General features: G+C 41.8%; 1 protein-coding gene across 1 annotated transcript; it reads right to left on the bottom strand.

Annotated features, from left to right (window-relative positions):
• Nucleotides 1-1,158: 1,158 nt before the first annotated feature.
• Nucleotides 1,159-8,363, bottom strand: LOC121379638 (protein mono-ADP-ribosyltransferase TIPARP-like). The gene is made up of 3 exons (XM_041508284.1): nt 7,014-8,363; nt 4,862-4,986; nt 1,159-1,728 (listed from the first exon to the last, which is right to left on the bottom strand). Exons 1-3 carry the CDS (start codon nt 7,731-7,733, stop codon nt 1,323-1,325), a joined length of 1,251 nt encoding a protein of 416 aa, XP_041364218.1. The 5' UTR covers nt 7,734-8,363; the 3' UTR covers nt 1,159-1,322.
• Between the last annotated feature and the right edge of the window lie 13,265 nt (nt 8,364-21,628).

Below are 21,628 nucleotides of genomic sequence, written 5' to 3'. Positions count from 1 at the left end.
ATCATAAATGTATATAATTATATTTACATTTGAAATCATAAATGTATATAATTATATTTACATCTGAAATCATAAATGTATGTATCTAACATTTAAAATCATATGGTTATATGAAATCATCAATCTTGAATATACTCATTTATAAATAGTCCATCCCACAGGGATCACATTTTTTTCATCCTATGTAATTTTCTACAAGTTATTTCTTTCCGAGCCGATTGATCTGTAAATTGCACACACAAATTGTATTTCTTTGTTATTTTCCAAAACACTTTTACGTTTCTTCTTATATCAAACCAAACTGAAATTATTTACAAAAGGTTTTTTTAATAGAATGATGGGACGGACGGACTGTAGAATCAATTATCACTAATTTTCTTCCCTTTGTTAAAATCAAACTGTGTGTGTTTTATTTCCAATATAGATCCCATGATCTACTGATGGAGAGAAATGAAGGGACACATAATACTGTGTGCTATCACGGAGCAATCTTAGCATTACTATCGTCTTAACTACCTACCATTGCGACCTTACTTTAATTCTAAAGTCAAGTAAAGTCACTTTTCGGACCCATATTTTGGCTTCGTACACAATAAATAAAACATATTCAACAGTAATTTTTTGATATTATATACTTGACAAAAGGTACTTTTTATTTTCTTTCATCTATTAAAACTGATGGGCTACTATTTTCAATTAGCAGCAAGGGATCAAGTTCAGCGTCTTGGTAGTGTATACAACAAATAGTACTCTGAACACTATCATTATAATCAAAAGATAAAATTTAATTGTCAACTTAAAAATTGTGATGTGGCTTATATGTTTTAAAACAAAATTAAGAGAACCATATGTGTACAAATATCTTTAAAATAATTACCACGTCCATCTAAAATATTTTACATACTTACATGAGTTCCTTTTAGAACACCTAACTAATTTCCTAATTATCAATGGTGAAAGAAAAATAGAATTTTAAGAATGTATCTTTTTTAAATCGAAACTCCTGCTGTGGTTGATTTCTTCTAGTGTTAAATAAAAAAACTGCAATCACATAATGTTGGAATGAATGATTCACAGCTAATCTCTAATTTATTTAATCTTTATTCCCTGGTGTAGTGTAAAACTAAGAATTCTGGGGCCTAATTCACAAAGCTCTCTTAGGCTCTGCTAGACAACAAAGCATCCTCTTTGCAAGTCTTTAAGCATTGCACTGCGATATCGAAAAGTTACGAGAGTTTAGTGAATTAGGCCCCAGCTTCTAAACTTACGATCAGTTTACTCTACCAACAGGGTGATCTTGCACAGTGCATGAAGACACAGTCTTACTCATAGGTGATAAGATACTGCGGATACACCTGGTACAAATCAAAGATTACAAAGATTTTAGGATTTTCTACGTTGTCAACACAGCTGTCAAACAAATCACCATGTGGTTTAGAATAAATTTTTGGTGGTGGACGTACAAACGATTGGTTAGCCTTTGAAAAGTCGCCCACCAAAGTTAAAGCGATGAACATCTTTCCGCAGTTGCCAGTGTAACAATTGGAGTAACCTGCTTCGGTGGAAAAATAACTTCCTTTTCCGTGTAAGGTGCCTACAGCTTTCCCGGAGAACCGAAAGTCAAAACCTTGGTGACAGATCGCGTCGATGCTGTCACCGTGTGTCCCATGGAACAGATGGCGTTCATCAACATCCTTCTTCAGTTTTCTCTTCATCTGTTCTCGTTTTCTGTAAGATAATAAATAAGCATAACAGTATTTGTTCATCCTTTACAAAATGAAAGCCAATATGAATAATCAGTCCCATATTTTTTTTGTGTCATAAAAATGTGCTTTATTCCCCCCTCACTAAGAGATTGTTTCTGTCCCCCCCCCCCCACTACAGATATCGTTCCTACAGCCCTGATTACTATGTTGAACTAGAGCTGCAACAAATAGACCATATACTAATCATTTCGTACAATAGTTTATGGTCACTTCTTACTATGGTCATTTAATACCAAACATACAATTTTGTTTTTAAGCCCGGTGATCATTCTGATATCTCCAAGAACCTTCAGGTATGAAAACAATACTATACATGACATCAACCTGTGTGGTAAATGACAATGGCTGAAATGAAAACAATACAATATGTGTACCAGACAACATCCATGACTAGCCACTTATTTCCAGGTTTGAGTATAATGCACATTAGAAAAATATGTACAAATTATAACTTCCTCATTAATAATGTTAAATTATTTTTACAACAAAAAAAACCCTCACTCAGGGTTTGGAGTCGGTATCTGGATTAAAAATCCCATGCCTCGACTGGGATCCGAACCCATTACCTACCAGCCTGTAGACTGATGGCCTAACCACGACGCCACTGAGGCCGGTATGAATGAATAAATGTTAAATAACACCCCAGCACGTCACAAACACATGTGCAGGGTGTTTAGACTGTGGGAAGGTAAGTTTCTATAGGGGTTTGGGTCATGCTTCCCCATAAAATACTATTAAAAAAGAGAAATTTTTTATCAGCAGGTAGTGTGTTTTGACCCATGAAACCTACACCAATGTTTGATATTTTTTATGAAAAATATTGTCCCCTGTTAAAATGTATTAGAGGTTAAATGTTTCCCTCCCATTTTCGACTGTAGTCGAGAAGTACAAAACTAAAGTAAAAACCCATTATCGACTGTAGTCAAGACGCAACTTGTCTTGGTAAACACACATGTCAACATTCACAGGAGTTACTTATTTTGATTCTGTGAATACTAGAATATAGTAGAATAATGATCAAACATGTTCAGTGTATTTTCTGAATGAAAGAAAACGATAAACGTTTAAATTTGTGTACATATGGGTTGGATTTTCTTGATATTTGTAAAATATTTCTTTTAAAACAAGTCGGACATTATTATTTAATGAAAATTTAAGGTTTTTAAAGGATATATTCACTGGAAATAACTGATGATAAGAACTTAGAAAACAATTGCAGTCTTGATTACTAGTTGTTGAGTGAAAGTGAAAATAAACTTGGTGAAAGTGTTATAAACAATTCAAAAAATATTTTACAAATATTAATTAAGTTCTTTTGTAAATTTTATTCGAGTAATTAGACTCACTAAGATGTCCCCCAAAATATTACACACTTTTAAAAAAGTTATTATAGTCGAACCTCGTTAATCCGGACTCCGATTATCCGGAAACCCCACTTTCCGGACAGATGAGCGACAAAACGAAATGGCTACTTTGCAAATTTATTCATTAGTCCGGATATTCAACTTCCGGATCCATAAACAATCATAATCCAAAACAAAGTGTCAAGAATAAAGGAAATTCGCTTCATTTAACCGGTTACTGCTAAAACAACAAATCCCCTGCCTTCAATAAACGTGACCAGTTAAGACCAGTCAGGCAATCCACACGAGCTCTAATGGCTGCAAGGGGTTTCACACCTCTGTTTTACACCCGTATCGGTTCGGTGCACTGCGTTAGATATACCGCTCAGATATACCGCTCTATGATCCTGTTGTGTTTTATAATCTTTAGAACAGCCAATTAAGGGTAATTAACTTTGAGATCCCGTTACAATTGGTCGACAAAAGACAAATGGTCAGAGTTAAGGGATATCACGTCTGGTTTTTTAAATACTTGTCGAGAAATGCACATTTTGTAAGAAATTTCCTTTGATCGATATTCCATTTAATTTAATGCTACTTATCTTAATAATGTCCACTCAATTGAGGATAATCAATTTTGAGTTACTGTTGCCATCTGGTTGGGGCATAAAGATCAAAATTTTAAGTTTTTGACATCATTTTCTAACTGTCGTTATGGAAAACCAACCAAAGAAAAGAAAACGTCACGAGATTACAGCTTGCGAAAAGACAGAAATATGTCAAGTTAAAAATTCCAAAGCTAGTCTTGATATGATGGCAAAGTTAAATGGTCAAAAACGGTCTTAAAATGCAAAGCTCTTTCACGTCAAACTGTGCTATTAGACAATGCTGTATTTCAGATTACTTTGTGAAATATTGACTGAGTTTTGTGCACGTGTGCATATGATATTGAAGGTTAAACAAATAAATGATTGTATTTCATGCTTTTTTTTTTTTTTTTTTTTTTTTATAAATCTTTTGTAATCAAAGGGAGACTACTCTGGATATGATTCAGTAGTCCAGAAATTCGTTTATCCAGTCAATTTGTGGAAAAACCATTCTGTCCGGATTAACGAGATTCGACTGTAGTTGTTTTCTTACAATTTTACATTCAAAAATGTAGTTTCAAAATGAAAAATTTCCTGTTGTAAACTTGGCTCAATGATAAAAGTTTGTTTTGTTCAATGACACTGCTAAAGCACATTGATTTATTGGCTCTCAAACATTTGGTAATTCTGATATATAGTTTAGAGAGGAAACCCGCTACATTTTTTCATTAGTAGCAAGGGATCTTTTATATGCACTATCCCACAGACAGGATAGGACATACCACAACCTTTGATATACTAGTGATGGTGAACTGGCTGGAACAAGAAATAGCCCAATGGGCCACTGACAGCGATTGATGCTAGACCGAATGGCATCAGGCGAGAACCATGATGATGTTTTTCTGATTGTAAAGCTGGATGGATAAGAGTTCAGGGGTGGGAATTGGTGAACTGTAAAAAAGAGGAAATCTGGAGGGGTTCCAGAAATTCTTGAAATCCTAGGTTAAAATCTGTGCCATCCGACACATTTTGGAGGAAAGGACGATTAAAATGCAAGGAAACACAATGTTCCATGAGAGGAAAAAAGCGGATCCAAGGAGAATTCCCACCCCTGTGAGTTAAATAAAAACATGCAGTATGATCAAAACACACAGCATGGACTTACAGACAGAAACTGTTCCACAGTTCTCCATTCTCGATTCTCTCCAGTGACTTGATTGATCTCTCCTGGGACATGGTCATGTGAAAAAGTTTGTCAATCAACTTGAATTCTTGGCTACTCTGCTCAATCTACAAATAAAAATAACAAATTTCTACATCATTGAGATTAATCAGTCAAAGCCTTTAATATCTTCTCATAGTTTAATACTTGCAATTTTTACATACATAGAACAATTACAGAACACAATGATAACATTGACAAAAGAAATAGAAAATACTTTTGCAGGTGCATATTTATTTCTGCCTACAGAAGAAAACAACAAAAGAAGACAAAAATCAGGACTCACAATTAAATAAATTTAGTTTCAGACAATTTTTAAATATGTAGAGTATTTCCTTGACAATTATTCAAAAATGGCTAATTTAAAGGAAATTTTATTAACCAAAGACTCAAATTTTGTAGCCATTTTGAAGGAAAGTTAGCAGTTGGCTAATTTGGCAATGGACAGTAGTGATTTCCCTAGAAATTTGGCAAGGCATGGTAGACAAAACACTTTTGGGGCATTTTCACCATTTTAGGGGCACTTTTTTGTCATTAAAAATACACAAAAATTTATTGAAATAAACATTAATGTAATTTATGTGCTTGCTTTAATAAATGAATGGCAAAAAATGTATAAAAGCATATTTTATTAATTAATAATACCTTTTTGGGTATTTTATAAAGGCAATTTTAGAATTAATTAGTGAAAAAGGCTTGTTTAATCTCAGGACAGCATGGTGCTGATTAAGGCAAGATCACAAAAAATTACTAAATTAAAAAAAATTTAAATAAAAAAAAAAAAAATAATAATAATAACAACAATAATAAATAAATAAATAAAAATTACAAATTATCAGCTGCTGAGGTAGATTCTCTGAAAGAGAAACCAACTTCGGACAGTACACGTACCATCAACAAAGTTATTTTTACCGCAAATAAATACACTGTATGACTAAAAGGTTATTTTGCTGTATTTAGTCATATTTCAAATGCGCAAAATTGCAAGGGGCAATAAAACTCAAAATACATATTTTTTTATACCAGTAATGCTGAGACCACTCCAGGACTCTAAATTTATGTAATGTTTCTGTAACAACCGACCCCACCGCAACGTGATTTTACCAATATTATAAATACATGTAATAATAATAATGATAATAATACAGTTATTATTATTATTAGCCTACTACTACCTTTTTGGGGTGGAGGGGTGGTGTTTTATCTAGGGGGGGGGGGGGGGGTGGCTATACAAATGCAAGATGAATATGCGTGCACACACGCACAAACGACAGGAAGAAGCTATGTTTCCATGTGCGCGTATGCATATGGGCGAACGTGTGCGTCTGCGTAATGACAGACTCCCATGTGTGCATAGAAGAATGCGTAAAAAAAATTGGGTGTGACGTCACGTGTAAATTGAGGAAGTGACCAAAGAAGAGAAAGAAAGAAATGTGTTATTTAACGACGCACTCAACACATTTTATTTACGGTTATATGGCATCAAACATATGGTTATGGACCACAGATTTTGAGGAAACCCGCTGTCGCCACATAGGCTCGCAGAAATTATATAGGACTCGTAAAAATTATTTGTACAAATTACACCGATTCTTCTTCGAAATGACACAGTCAACATATATCTTAAAATCCTGGGAAACCACATTTTGAATCGCGATCTTTTCCATCGTTTTATGCAAAACATTTATTGTATCTTCTGTTCTACTGGACACACGTCAGGGCTCGCTGGTTTGGTGGCGGGCTCTCAAGATTTGCAAACAGGGAGTCCTTATGACACTTATTAAAATGTGTTAAACCAAAATCGCACACGGTCATGGCACACACTTTTTTGGTTCTGTGCCTTGTGATCATGGGAACCCATTGGAAACTGGGTTTTTAAAAAATAATTATATATATATTTTCGATGAATAGTCATACTCGATGTAATAATAATGGGAAATTTTGGTTCCGTGATTTTACCGACACATGGGTTACCAGGCAACCTGTACATGGGTTACCAGGCAACAAGCCCATGGGTCACCAGGCAACCTGTCCATGCTTATTTCGATATAACAAATAACAAAACTACAGTATATCTATCTTAAGAAAAATTAACTGGCCACAAAGAACAGTAGTACATAGCATTACCATACCCCATTTTTAAATTACACTCTGCTTCTTTAACATGACTAAAGCTTTTCTCCAAAGTTATGTTTTCATCTTTGTCAAAATCTGTCCAATCTAAATCAGTATTTCTCTTCCATTGCCACTGGTAAATTGTCGACTTGTGATGGCATCGACATTCCCCCACATAACGACATTTTCCTCGCAGATAATGAATACAGATTTTTAACGTTGACTCCTTTAATGTTGATATGGCTGGTTTTGGAGGCAAGGCCATTACCGGAGGCTGTGGAACAGGCACTGCTGGGACTGCTGAAGGTGGTTGACGCAGAGTTGGCGCATACACCTTTTGTTCCCCGACCGAGTCAGATGAAAAGCCGTCTGGTTGAGGAGCCCTCATCTGGTATCGCTCCACGGATCCGATATGACTTTGGAAAGATGTCCCATCTCTTTCTTGCTGTCTGCCCGCTGATCTACTGTGTTGTCTTTGTGATGGTGGGTCAGTTAAATTATTCGCCGATCGACTACTGTAGGGCAAACCTGGAGGTTGCGATGATCCGATGTTTGTAGATAAGGTATTTTTATAGAAGTTTTGAAGATCTTCTAGTATTACTTCAGGGTGTCGTTTCACATCAAAACCGTAGTCCTCAAGGATGTCTTTAACAGATGGTTCTTCCACGGAATGGTTTCTTATGCAGTCGGACCCAGGCATCTACATCTCTTGCTGGAGCAGGTCGTTGATTTGTTGTAATATTTACATGTATCGGGCATCGTGTTTGCATTTCTGCATTTATTCCGACACAGCAGATCTCTAAAAAAAATTGCTTCGATAGACCTTGGATCAAGCATATGCGACAAGAAAACCTTAAAATTATGCGGAGATGTAAAGTCATGACCGAATGCACATCTAGGACCAACATGACAGCGACCAGACAGAAGAAAGAACTTGCAAATGTGTAGTCGGCCACATTCACCATTCTGACTTCGGCAACTTCCTTGTTTCTTGCAATGTTCAGCACAGGTCTCGATATCCGATATCACACGCACGTTAGACACATTTTTTCTTTTTATGACGAAATTGCGTGGGAACGTTTCCAAGAAAGTTAAAAGTGACTGGACATTAGGAATTTGTACACCTTGGTTCTTTGTGAGGTCCTGGTGTAACTGGTCAATGTTTAGCTGGCCCCCTTGCTTCAGTAGAACCATATTAATCAACCTTGCCAGATCTTCGTTTCCAGCCATTATGAAAGAAGGTGTATCCTTGTTCTTTAGATATCAATTGTCTACTTATGCCTGTTCACACTTGTAAATTAATTGTTTTAGTAGTAATTTACAAACACGCCAAAAGCGAAAGTCGCGAAAAAAAACCTCGCTATTCTGTAATGCAATTTTCGCCGTTATTAAATTAGCACCATATGTGTCTGTGATTAGTTTTCCCTCAGTATCTTTAGAGGATCTCACCTTTGCCGTAGGTAGAAATCTTACTGTGAATTGTACCGATAATTGTTATTTTGATAAAGCAAAGAAAGACAATTGTTTTATCTATGAACCATTTAGTTTTGTTTTGTTTAAATATGTAAATCCCCATTATTACAAATTACGCCGGAATAGGGCGCTTTACTGTGCTAAAAGTTTGCATGCGGTGAGTGATGGAACTACATAACTGTGACATCATTGTGGAAAACGTGTGAACTGAAAAACTGAAACCTTTCGCTCCTTAGATACATTTTAAAACAACTCGTTGTAAGATAAATGGTATCTTACGGACACGAATGTATTATTATCTATGTCTTTCTGTGGCGTTGATAAAATCGAAAATCGGAAACGTTGCAATACCCACTGAGTTGTTAAAACTCGCTCTGGGTGGGAGCCGGTACCTACCAGCCTTATATCCGATGGCTTAACCACGACACCACCGAGGCCGGCATCATGATCCTATTCCTATAAATGTGAAGTTTAACATTCAGTAGTTGAAGAAAAAATAGTTAAATACGCCAGGCTGTCAGATAACCTATCAGTCTATACAGCAGAACTGACAGCCATCTATGAAGCCCTAATCTGCATTAAAACTAAACAATACTCTAAAAGCGTTATTTTTTCAGATAGTCTTAGCTCTATCCAATCACTTCAAACTAATAAATCTACCAGGCCAGATATCCTCGCAGCCATCCACAATAAACTTCATGAACTAAACCAGCTTAATTTAATAGTAGTATTCGAATGGGTCCCAGCTCACGTAGGTATAATTGGCAATGAAATAGCTGACTATGGAGCCAAAACTGCACTTTCAATCACTAGCAAAATTACAGCACTACCTTTAGGAATATCAGAACTAATGTCAAAAGCAAGAAAACACTACATTAATCAATGGCAGGCCAACTGGGACCTAACAACCAATACATGGCACTATAACATCAAACCACTAGTCAACTCTATCCGACCTAAACACTTAAACACTTATGTGGATAAAATAATTACTAAATCGCGCATAGGTAAATCTTCGCAGCTCAACAGCTGCTCTTTCGCCAATAAAAACCCTGACTGTGAGTGTGGCACCCGGGAAGATATGACACACTATCTCCTGGATTGCACGCTACACAACAGCCAGAGAAAACTAATGATAGAATCAATAGCCGAAGCCAACCACAATAAACCAATTACACCTAACTTTTTACTTAACCCTGATAAATATCTAAAACATAAAACCTTCAAAGCAGTATATCAATTCGTCCAGACCACCAAACCAAAACTACAAGTGCCACGTTCGGTCGACGCGGACCACCAACCCGACTGATCGCAGGCAGGATGGTAAACCGTAGCACACCCATCGGGCTCCTGACAGTCATAAAGTTAAAAACTAAAATTAGAATATGTTCGCAACCACCCGCCTGTACGTCTCCCGGAGGGAAGAGTGACCTTCTGCACTCGATCGACATGCACTCCAATCCGGGGGACCAACGATCTATAATTAAGATAAGTAATTAATACGCTGCTTAACTCGTGACACCCGCGACTCCCTGGATGGTACATCCACCCTACGCACTCGAACAGACCACGTATTCCAACCCGGGGAGAGAACGGTGAAACGACAAAAGTAAAAGCATATACCTAGCCAAATTATCTGGCACAAATTCAGCAATAAATTAACAATTACTCAAAACCACCCGCCTGTACATCTCTCGGACGGAAGAGCGACCTTAAGCACTCGACCAAACAAGAACTCCAACCCGGGGATCAACGGCGGGATGGTAGCGAATGATTTAATAACCGCTAGATATGACAATGCTTGAATCGTGACATCTGTGACCCCCTTGGTGGAACATCCACCCTACGCACTCGAACAGACCACGTATTCCAACCCGGGGGGATAACGGTGAAACGACAAAAGTAAAAACATATACTCAACCAAATTAGCTGGCATAAATTTAGCAATATAAATTAACAATTACTCAAAACTACCCGCCTGTACATCCCTTGGATGGAAGAGCGACCTTAAGCACTCGACCAGGCACTCCAACCTGGGGATTAACGGCGGGACGGTAGCGAGTGATTAATAACCACTAGATATGCCAATGCCATCCAGACCTAACCACGATAACCATATTATTCTACTGTAAATATGTTCATGTTCTGAAGCTCGTGATTGACAACTGGCATACACCACCCGCTTTTTTCTTCTTTTTTCTTCTTCTTCTTTCTTTCTCACTAAGACAGGATCGAAGTCGCAGTAACCCAATTGGCTAATTAACCAGCCAATCAACATCGTTAGATAATCAACCAAGATAGGACACCACTAATTATCGCCTATTTTTTGCAGCACTCTCATTGGTCCAATCCAGCCAATCACGGATCAAGAACCCCACTACACCTAACTGTAAATAAACTGCACGAATTTGTCTTTGCATCCGCACCATGTTTTTTTATTTTATTTTATTACTGATGCATTCCATCCTAGCTAACTAAGGTAAGTCAACTAGGGTTCCAGAAGCAAAGACATGCAGGAAGACCGATACCCAACTATCCAGATAGCCTGAAGACAAACCAAGTAAGCCTACTAAAATCTTATATTTAGGGGGCGGGAATCAAAATTCTTCAAACTAAGTACCTAGATCGGTGCATATATGTATACAATTGCTACTTGCCACCGTTAGTTTCGTTTTATTGCATTGGTAATAAAGTTAAGTATGCCAAGCACTAGGCTTTTAAACCAATACCTACACTATAAGGGTTTAACCCTTCAAATTAGATAGCTAGGCTAGTTTACCGCCCCCCCCCCCCCCCCTCCGTCCCGTCATTGTATTCAATGCTATACAAGGACGGAGGGGGATGGGTGGTCATGAATGACCGTTGAACTCACTAGTATAGGGACTTAAGACAATAGGTACAACCGTAACACAAAACTAGGATTCACACAGACTACACGCTCACTGCATCAGTACACAGGGTGCATTGACTAATGATAACAATGCACCCGCCCCCATTTAATGGCCCAGCACGTACTCTAATAAAGAACCGGACAAAAGAATACCGTTCCGAGTACACAATTGCAATGCACCCGGGGGAAGCAGCTGAACAAAAGAATATCGGCCTCCCCCACCCAAACCCCCAATACTTGCTGCTGGTAATAACTTGGTACTTGGTGATGCCTCGACCAGAAGCGGTCAGGCCCTTATAAGGGCCCTATGGGCAACCTAGGGAGACCCCACAGCATCGTAAAGGTCTAAAATTAACGAGCTACTCTCGATTCACTAATATCAAAACTTATATTAGCTCGGCCATTTACCTTTCGACCGACCGTTCAAAATTGCGCCAAATTCCCTCAATCAAAATTGCGCACCCTTTTCTCTTTGGCATTTAACTGCTCCATTCAAATTCCATACCACCACCACCACCACCACCTGCCTGCTACCGATTTGATTGGGCTGCTGGTGCTCCATTGCACCTGCCAGTGCAGGCGGTCCCTCCTCTCCCCTCCCCCCACCTTTCCTGTCATGGACGGGGGAGCCGGCCAAGGCCGGCTCTTGCGCCCACGACAGGCGTGCGCTACAAGAGCTTGTTCTGAATGTGCACGTAAAACCCTATGACATGACATGACAACGTGCGCGGAATAATGGTATGACTAAAACAGAGTGATTACACTGTGACGTATAGTTAACCTGACAATCATAGTCTGTGAAGCGTAAGTGGAAGGGCTGTAAATAACTTTTAGTCCAAAAAGATGTTAACATTTTTTTTAAACCTGGTTTTTGAGGATATGTAAGAAATAGAATAATACATTCGTGTCCGTTAGATATCATTTATCTTACAACTTGTTTAAAAACGTATCAAACTAGCTTTCGCTCCTTAGATACATTTTAAAACAACTCATTGTAAGATAACTCGTATGTAATGGCCATTCATGTGGTGTTCTCTATATCCAACTCGCTTTCGCTCATTAGATACGTTTTAAAACAAATCGTAAAATAAATGGTATGTAACTACCACTAATGTATTATTCTCTATCTAAACGCAAAACTTTTAACATTATATTTTAATGAAAACTTTTCAAGGGGGATTGAATATGGGAGGTAGGAAGTTATTAAAGTTTATTTTTATAATTATATCCAGTTATACATGATGTTAGTGTGAAAAAAGTTGGTATAGTGGGCTTAAACGTATTCAGGGGGAGGATTTCAGCAGTCGAAATACCTCCCTGCTATAAACTTTGGTTCGCAGTCTAGACCCCCCCCCCCCCCCCCCCCCCCCCCCCCCCCCCCCCCCCCCACCCCCCCCCCCCCCCCCCCCCCCCCCCCCCCCCCCCCCCCCCCCCCCCTGCTAAAAGCCCTGCCTTCCATTCTTGGCTGGTTCAGCCTTAAATACAATGGCTTAACCACCGCATCACTAAGTTCTGGCTTTCTAAGCTTCAAACCTTATTATATAAATTTAAATGGGCAGTCTCAAAGCTGCTTAATGTTGCAAAATATGCTATGAAAATTGAATACATGTAATTTGTATTTTTGAGTTAATTATGCCAAGATTATATTGTATTATGTACAATCAATTGATTTATAGTTATTTGTGACAAATAATAGTTTATTCCACTGAGGTGGAAGAGATACCCATGTGATATTTATTGCCTCTTCACATTGTGGAATATGTCATTTGAGAGGACATGATCTCTGATCAGGTGATCCACTGTCACACAGTACAACTCTGCATTGATCTTCATGCAAAAAATGTGTATGGTTATTTTGATTCATATTGTTAAATTGAAAAAATACTTGTTGTCAATTCCAATAATTAATGTTAGCATAAGGCGTATCATAAAATATTGTTTGTTTCCGGTTACCCGACCGACCCTAATTTGAACCTTCCGACCCTAAAACTTTTTTTGTATATCCAAATATTTTTTTTTAATATAACAACGATTTCCACGAAACATTCCAAAACTATCACAAGCACTAATTTGGTGTCATTTAGGGGATAACCCTACTGTGTTTTCCGATTTGCGGACGCATATCGGTGGTTTTACTGTCGCAAATTTAGTTTTATTGGCGACCCGTTAGCCACGAAATGTTTTCTTCTAACAATTGATTGATGGAGTTACTTCCCTTCAAATTGAAGTTCGGCAACTTTCGTGATATCGGGCGAAGAGTCGGAAAATTGTTTTCACAAATATCAATCGGAATAACCTCGTCACATTCCGCTACGCTAGATGTTTTATATTTCGTAGAAATGTACGAGGAGTTCCGATTGCACAAATATATGCGATTTTTCCGATTTACTCTACATCTAGCGTAGCGAGGTGTTCCGAATAATAATAATAATAATAACTATATTTAATGATTTACTCCAGCGACAAACTGGCCTTGTAGAAATTTAGTGACCTTCTGATAAACTAGGGGAGGGAATGTTTACCGATACTGATGGAGTTTACTGCCAAATCAAATGATTAAATATGTCGGTAAGATCTCGATGCGTTTCGTTATTTTTTGTAAGTGGTCACTGGGAACTTCGCGGGTTTCCGCTAAAAACAGTGTCAGAATGACCATGTTTTTGACGTCCAATAGCCGATGATATTAAAGATAAAAATCAAGAAATTGTTATAACTTATTTACTGGTTTCTATCCATTTAAGGTTCAATCAAGTCTGTCCTGGACCAGTACAGAAGTTAAGTGTTAGTATGAGAGAACCTTCTGCCTATTATTAAACAGCAAGGGGTCTTTTGTATGTACTCTCCCACAGATAGGTTAGCACCATGTTGCCCTCAAAATCAAAATGCTTTGCCTTTTATAAATTTACAAGTTGCCCATGTAAAAAGAAGCCTTTAAACACACCTATGTGGATAGTACTACATATTTTATTTTTTTAATTAAGTTATGAAATAGATATAGAAAATAAAATGGTCATAAGGTTTTTGTCCTTTTGAAAATTGTATAATGGAGAAAAAAAAAGCCCCTTATATTTAAAACTGCTCATAAAATATGCCCCCAAAACGTCACTTTACCATGCCTTACTTCTAGGGAAAACACTGTGATGAATGGTATTGTTGGTTTGCATAATGCATTTCTATACATGCAGACGTTATTTTGGATACCGGTAGTCTACACCTTTATTTAATATCCATAAATAAAATTATTTTCCAAAATAAAATGTTTTTCCTACCTACCTACCCTATATTTTTCCAGCATGTAATAGGAAACAAGTAATTGTTTTTTTTGTGTGCCTAATTTAACAAAATGAATATTTTAATAATTTTATTTAGCCTTGAATAGGTTTATAATATTGTTTGTGTAAACTTCATTGTGTGGTGCAGGAATAGAGTTTCATTGACAAATAGCTAAAAAAACCCACAATGTCATTTTGCCGAATGATGTCATTTGGTATGCGATGTCATTTTCCTGGTCTTTTTATCTGTGCATTTTTATATCTTGTTTAGTTAGTTTAGAAGTCATTCTGTACGACTTGTATTCATTGATGTGCTGTGTAATACATGCAGGCACTAGCCCCCTCCCAAAAATTCTAAATCAAAAATATTATTGATAGTAAATCTTATGGCAGAGATGAAGTATAATAAGTCTTGTAGAATGAAGAAAATTGCATTTCAGGACATCTAGTTTTCAAACTTTTATGCGGGAACATACCCCCCGAGCCTACTAGAAACTTTGCTTTCGTTCTCGATCTGTCAGCCCCCTCCCCCATTGTCTACTTGCTTCCGCCATGCCTGTAATAAATAAAACACTATACTCATGATGTACGATTTAAAACACACTCGTTGTAATTTAGAAAATTTGTTCCAAATTTTTATTATTATTCATACTTACCTAGTACTAGCACAACAACAATGCTATACAACCTGACTCATCTCCTCCACTGCAGAATTGTCTTCCCCTGCCGGATGTATATCCATATCCGCGCACGGGCAGACCATCGTCCTCGATTCAAAGTCCGTAATGACCGAATCCAGGGAAGATCTCCTAGGGGCGGGTGGGAGGTTACCGTTGTTGTGCTAGTACCAGGTAAGTATGAATAATAATGAAAATTAGAAACAAATTTTCTAATAGTCTTATTCAACTTACTGTACTAGCACAACAACTATGCTATAACGGACGTGATTTAACACCGTTACAGCACGTGAATTCAACATTAATGGGAGGAGGTAAGAAAACATGAGGACTTACCCATTCGACCAACGTGAATCGTCTCAAGTAATGACAAAGGTGTAAGACAAACCAAGACCATACGAGGTATAAAAGTCTAAGTGACTATTAAATATCAATACCCGAATTGATAAACATCTTCCACCCCCCGCGTGAGGCAAAACCATCTCACAAGTAAAAGGAAACCACTAGACTGCCCCAGATAGCAACCACACCCTTTCCCCAAAAAGGTGGCTCAACTATCTCCCGACACGACCTGTACGAGCTGCCTACCGGAATAGAGGTCTCCCTCGTCTCGTGGCTCGTACAGAAATAACCTGCTGACCAGCAATCACCGACTGGATACGTCTAGTACCATCGGGACCAACTGCCATGTCCCGAAAATAGAAGCGGTCGAACGTATGTCGACCCTTCCACACTCCTGCATTCATCACCTTGATAATATCCAAGGAATCGTGAAAATTCGGGGAAGTCGAGATCGCTCGAATCTCATGAGGCCGAACTGAGAAGTTCCGCAGAACATGCTCTCCTGCCGTCTCATACGCCAGCTTGATGGTTGCAGCAATCTATCGAGACAATGCATTGTTAGTAATATCTCAAGGCTGTTTAGTGTAAGAAATAAACAGCCTCTTCTTCCCACCACGAAGAAGTGTAGTACGATGCAGATAATACTTTAATGCCCTGACCGGACAAAGAAGACGGTCAGAATTATCAGAAGGCAACGTACGAGACAAACTTTGAATAACCGGACGCAGCCGGAGGAAACTCCTCTCCTGGCACCTGGTTCTTAGCCACAAAGATGGGATCAGTCCGCAACGTAACCGACCCATCAGAGTTATAATCGACCAAATCATGCAAGAAAGCATGAATCTCACTAATACGGCGACAAACCGCAAGAGAGACCAGGAAAAGTGTCTTCCAAGTCAAAAGTCGAAGAGTGGCAAACCGCAATGGCTCATAAGGCGGACCCTTGAGCGCATGAAGAATCAGAAAGACGTCCCATGTTGGTAAAATGGAAGGCCTCTCAACCGTGGATTGCAAAGATTTGAGTAAATCATGCAATACGAGATTCGTGGAAAAGTCTGTCCGACCACACTGCCTGAGAGTAGTGAAGATGGAAGAACAATGACTTTTGACTGTCTGAACTTTAAGCTTCCTTTCCTGGACCAAGGCCAGAAAGTATTCAGCTAAGTCATTGACAGTAGGTGATAAGGGATCGAAATCCCGTTCACCTGCCCAACGAACCCAAGCGCTCCAGTGGCATTGGTAAACTCGCTCAGTTGACCGGCGCTTCGAAGAGGAGACGAGTTCAGCAATTCGTTCCGAAAAGCCTCTGCCTCACAGGGAAAACTCGACGACCTCCACGCGTGAAGCCGGAAGACCTCCGGCTTCCGGTGCAACACCGGCTGCTGCACTAACAGTGACAGAATCTGAGGAAACCATGGTTGGGCCGCCCAACCCGGCGCCACGAGCGTCACTCGACATGGTTGCATTCCGACCTTGGCCAGAACCTTGCTGAGTAAGACTGGGGGCGGGAAGGCATACAGATCCAACCCTGTCCAGTCCATGCTCAACGCATCGTACTCCAGAGCCAGAGTATCGGGAACCGGTGACACAAACACTGGTAACTGGTGGTTCAGCCTGGTCGCGAACATATCCACTTGTGGACTCCCCCACAAACGCAGAATCCTGCCCGCAACCACCTTGTGCAACATCCACTCTGTTTGGACAGGTGAACGACGACTCGAGGCATCCGCCAAGACGTTGACTGAAGAGGGAATGTGTTTTGCCGTCAACACAATCCCCCACTGATCGCACAATTCCTGGATCTCCAAGGCCCTGCGACTCAGTGACTCGGACTTGGTGCCACCCCAACGATTGAGGTATGTGACGACTGCCGACGACTGCCGTGTTGTCGTACCTCAACAAAATTCGACGATGTCGAATAATGCTCCGAAACTGGAGGCAAGCTCGGCGAACGGCTTCTATCTCCAGCAGATTGATATGGAGGCTCCTTTCGAAGGCACTCCACACACCTGACAGATGTTGATCCCCAAGATACGCACCGTACCGCTCTAGGGAAGCATCGGTGAACAGGACCAACTCCGGAGCAAGAGGGTGTAAGGGAATGACCTGGGACAAGCACTTGTCGACTAGACACTCTTGGATCATCTGCACGAACCAAGGCCCCACCGGAATCAACGTATACCAACAGCGGCCGTCCCACACACGTGAGAGATGCCACTGGAGAGGTCTCTTGAATCGTCTGAACTGCACATTCAATGCAGCCAATGACTCGAGATGTCCCAACAACCCGTGCAGCGTGCGCACCGAAATGCGCTGCTCCCGAGCAAGACACTGAGCCAGCGCCGTGAATTTGTGGAGGCGTGCATCCGTCGGTCGAACGGATGCCTCCACAAGGTTGAAGACAACTCCGAGATACGTGAAAACCTGAGCTGGCACCAGCTCCGACTTCACCCAATTGGGAATAAATCCCAAGCGAAGTATCATGTCGATGACCAGACTCACGCCCGTCAGACATGCCTGCTGAGACGAAGCTGGAATCAACCAGTCGTCTAGGTAGTTGTGCATGCGAATGCCCAACAAATGTACATGGCCTACTACACGAGTAAGCTTTGCCGTCGAATAGGAAGCGCAGGAACTTCCAAAAATCCCGATGAATCGGAACATGCAGGTAGGCGTCTTTCAGGTCGATTGACGCCGCCCACTCCCCAACCTGGAGTAAAGCCCGGACAGACTGCACCGTCTCCATTTTCATGGAAGGAACGACCAAAAAAACACCCACAAAAAAATGCATTTAGCGCATTGAGGTTGAGGAAGAATCGGTCTCCACTCGACCATTTTTCTTTTGGGCAAAGAACAAATGGGAGTAAAACCCCCCGGAGTCCAAATCCATCTGGTGGATGGCACCCTTGCCGAGAAACTCGGCAATCATCGTTTCCACCAGAACCCGCCTGTCGGACGACGGCAATCGGAGGCATCTGGGGAGAAGAAGTGAGAGGGGGAGCCGAAGAAAAGGGAATCCGATATTCCCTCCTTGACAGGGGGGAACCGACCAGCAAAACCATGGTGTCCAGGTCTGGCAAGAGCCGCCATTGTGGCAGGAAAATGACGGTAACCTGCCGCCCACGGGACCGTCTGCTAACGGCACCTCCGTTAACAGTTGCCGGTCGTCGCAACACCCTCACCCCGGCGGCTTACCACTCTTAGGTGCCGTGCCCTTAGCGGTAGCCCGAAACGTGCTGCCCTCAGGACGAGCATGATTCTGTTTTGACAGGGGTGGCGCCGTCCCAGAATGTGCCACGTTAGGAGCAGCAGAAACCTTAGGATTCTGAACCCCCTCAAGAAAAGCTGGTTTCTTGGAGGAAGGCGGGCGGAAACGCAGCAGCACCGGAACGGCGCTTCCCCGAGCGTTACCAGGCTGGGGCAGGGGAACGAACCAGGGGAGAACGAACTGACAGACTCCTTATCCATGACAAGGCTGAAGTTCCGACCCAAACAGCAAGGTCTCCCTCACCGGTAGCCCGTAGGCCAGGACAAGGTAATACTGGATCAGCGTCGCAAACAAGGAGATTGTCTGCCCACAAAACGCCCAGACATCTGGGGAATGTGATGCAACGCCTTCGCGGCAGCCGCCAAACAACCTCGAGCCATCGGGGGAAACTCTCCACAGCTTTATCCAACCCAAAAAGGAAGGGTACCTAGATGGTTGTTCACTTGAAAGAGAAGTTTCGATAACTTCTCCATCATTCTCTAAGTCTCCGATGGCGACACGTACGAAAGACACGCCGGATGACAATCAGTCCTTAACAACTGGAGCAGCAGAAAACAACCGGCAGCATGGTTCAGGAAAGAATGCGCCCAACGTTTGGTACGAATTGGGGGGCCACCAGCGTTCGTACCCGGGTAAGAGTTTCCCAATGGCCTAAAGCCGCCGGAAACTCTTCCACCACCCGCTCCTATGATACGATCGGTGCCAGCGATCAAAGTATCAATCTCCAGTAAAGGATTCGTGTGCCTCCTGGCGGGCAAGCGGTGTAACCAAGCTCCGGCCGCGGAGCCTTCACACCAGCGATCGATGTTTTCCAAAAGAAACGCGCCTGAATAGTGGGAACAGCCACCTCCGCTGGGAACGCATCAGCGCGCATACAAGTCGGGACTTCGTTACTTACGAATTGCAGAACCAGTTGCATAATCGAAATCTTCTGCAGGGCGGGTACAGAGGCATCGAACTCCCGCCGCTCGGCAAATCCGGATCGTCCGAAAACCTCTTCCGACTCAACCGGAACCAGGAAGGCAAATCTTCCTCGGAAGAGACCCCTCCCTCAAAACCGGCGCAGGCACCGAAGCCCGAGGGCGGACCCGAAGGGAAGGGACGGAACAAACCTCCGGTCATGTGCGCTCACCCCCGCATCGCCCAAAAACGGATCATGGGTGGAAACATATGCACCGACCGGGGGCTGGAAAAACCATGGCGGTCGGCCGGGGAACAGACCGACACGGCTGGAGTCGAAGGCTGAGGACACCAAGTCCCACCTGCGGTGTACGCGGAGGCCACAAGACAGTTTCAACAAAACTTTCTTGAAAAACCTCCGGGCCGACCCTGGAGACATCTAGGAACCAAGACTCCTGCCACCCCTCGGCGAGGGTACCCGCCGGAACCCTCTACCTCGGTCCCCAACCGAGGTAGGCCAAACAGCGCCTAAAAAAGGCGCCGTCTCCCGCACCACCCGGCCCCCCCCCGGAAAGCCCCATGGGGAAAACCTCCGGGAAAGCCGAAAGGGAAACCGGCCCTCCGGGGAAAACAACACATAGGGAGGACCAACAGTCCTGCACCCAAGTGTGCAACCGTGAGGATCCCCGCCCCCCAAAGGGAAATCCCCACGGCTTCACCCAAAAACGGGCCGGAACCGCGGGATTTCGTAAAAAAAAAAACGAAAACCGACCGAGGCTGAACACGAAACCCCCTTTCCGAAAACAGACGGGGCCCTCGAGCCCACACACTCACCAAAACGGGGGCCGGGGACCCAGTAGGTTCCATCCACAGGATGGGTGGCTTCTTTCCAAACCGGGGGGGGGTGGCGGCCTCCTGGGGGTTCGGGGAAACACACCCCGTTTATGGCCTCCCAAAACCGAAAAATTCCGCCACAAAAAAGAAAGGTTAAAAAAAGGAAATTGGCGACCCGGCCTCCCCGGACCGGAACCTTCCCCTTCATCCAAAAAAGGAGAAGGGTTTTGTAACCAAATTCCCGGGCCGGCCATTGCCCACAACCCACCCCGAATGGGGTGGGAAAAGAGGGGGCTTTTCCCTTTCCCTAACCCCTTCCTGCCGAACCAAAGGGGCCCCACAAATTCCCTCCAAATTGGGGACAACCCCCGGGGCCCTCGCCTTTGGGTCCTTTCCCTTTACGGACCACCCCCCTTTTCCGCCCCGGGGAACCGGCACCCAAAGCTCCAAATGGCGGGCCCCAACCGGCAAACCTCGCCTTTTGGCCCAAATTGAAAGGGGCCCTACAGGAACCGAAAACAATTCGAGCGAACCGGGGAAGACCCCAAAACAAGGACTTTGGGGGGCCCAAGGTTCCAAAAACCTTTTGAGCCCGGTTTCCCGTTGAGACTTAAAGAAAAAAAACCCCAATTTAAATCCCCAAAACAACCGGAAATTGGCCTTGGTTAAGGGCCGGGAAAAATAAAATAACCAAAAAACCATTTAAGAACCGGGTTTCAAGGGTGAGACTAAGTTAAACAAAAACGCCCGGAACTCCTTTAAAGTAATCCAATTAAATGTGAAAAAATTGAACTTTGGGGGGGGGCCCAATAATGGAAATAACAAATCCCAAAACAATTCTCATAAAAATGAACCAATTTTAATTTATTTCCAAAATATTGTTTGTTTCAAACAAGTAAGGTTTTTAAAAAACTAATAAACCCAATTCTAAAACCCAGT

Source organism: Gigantopelta aegis, chromosome 8 (genome assembly GCF_016097555.1).
Source record: "Gigantopelta aegis isolate Gae_Host chromosome 8, Gae_host_genome, whole genome shotgun sequence".
NCBI classification, from domain to species: Eukaryota; Metazoa; Mollusca; class Gastropoda; order Neomphalida; family Peltospiridae; genus Gigantopelta; species Gigantopelta aegis.
The sequence above is the reverse complement of the archived record's forward strand: the minus strand, read 5'-3'. Positions and strand labels throughout refer to the sequence as shown.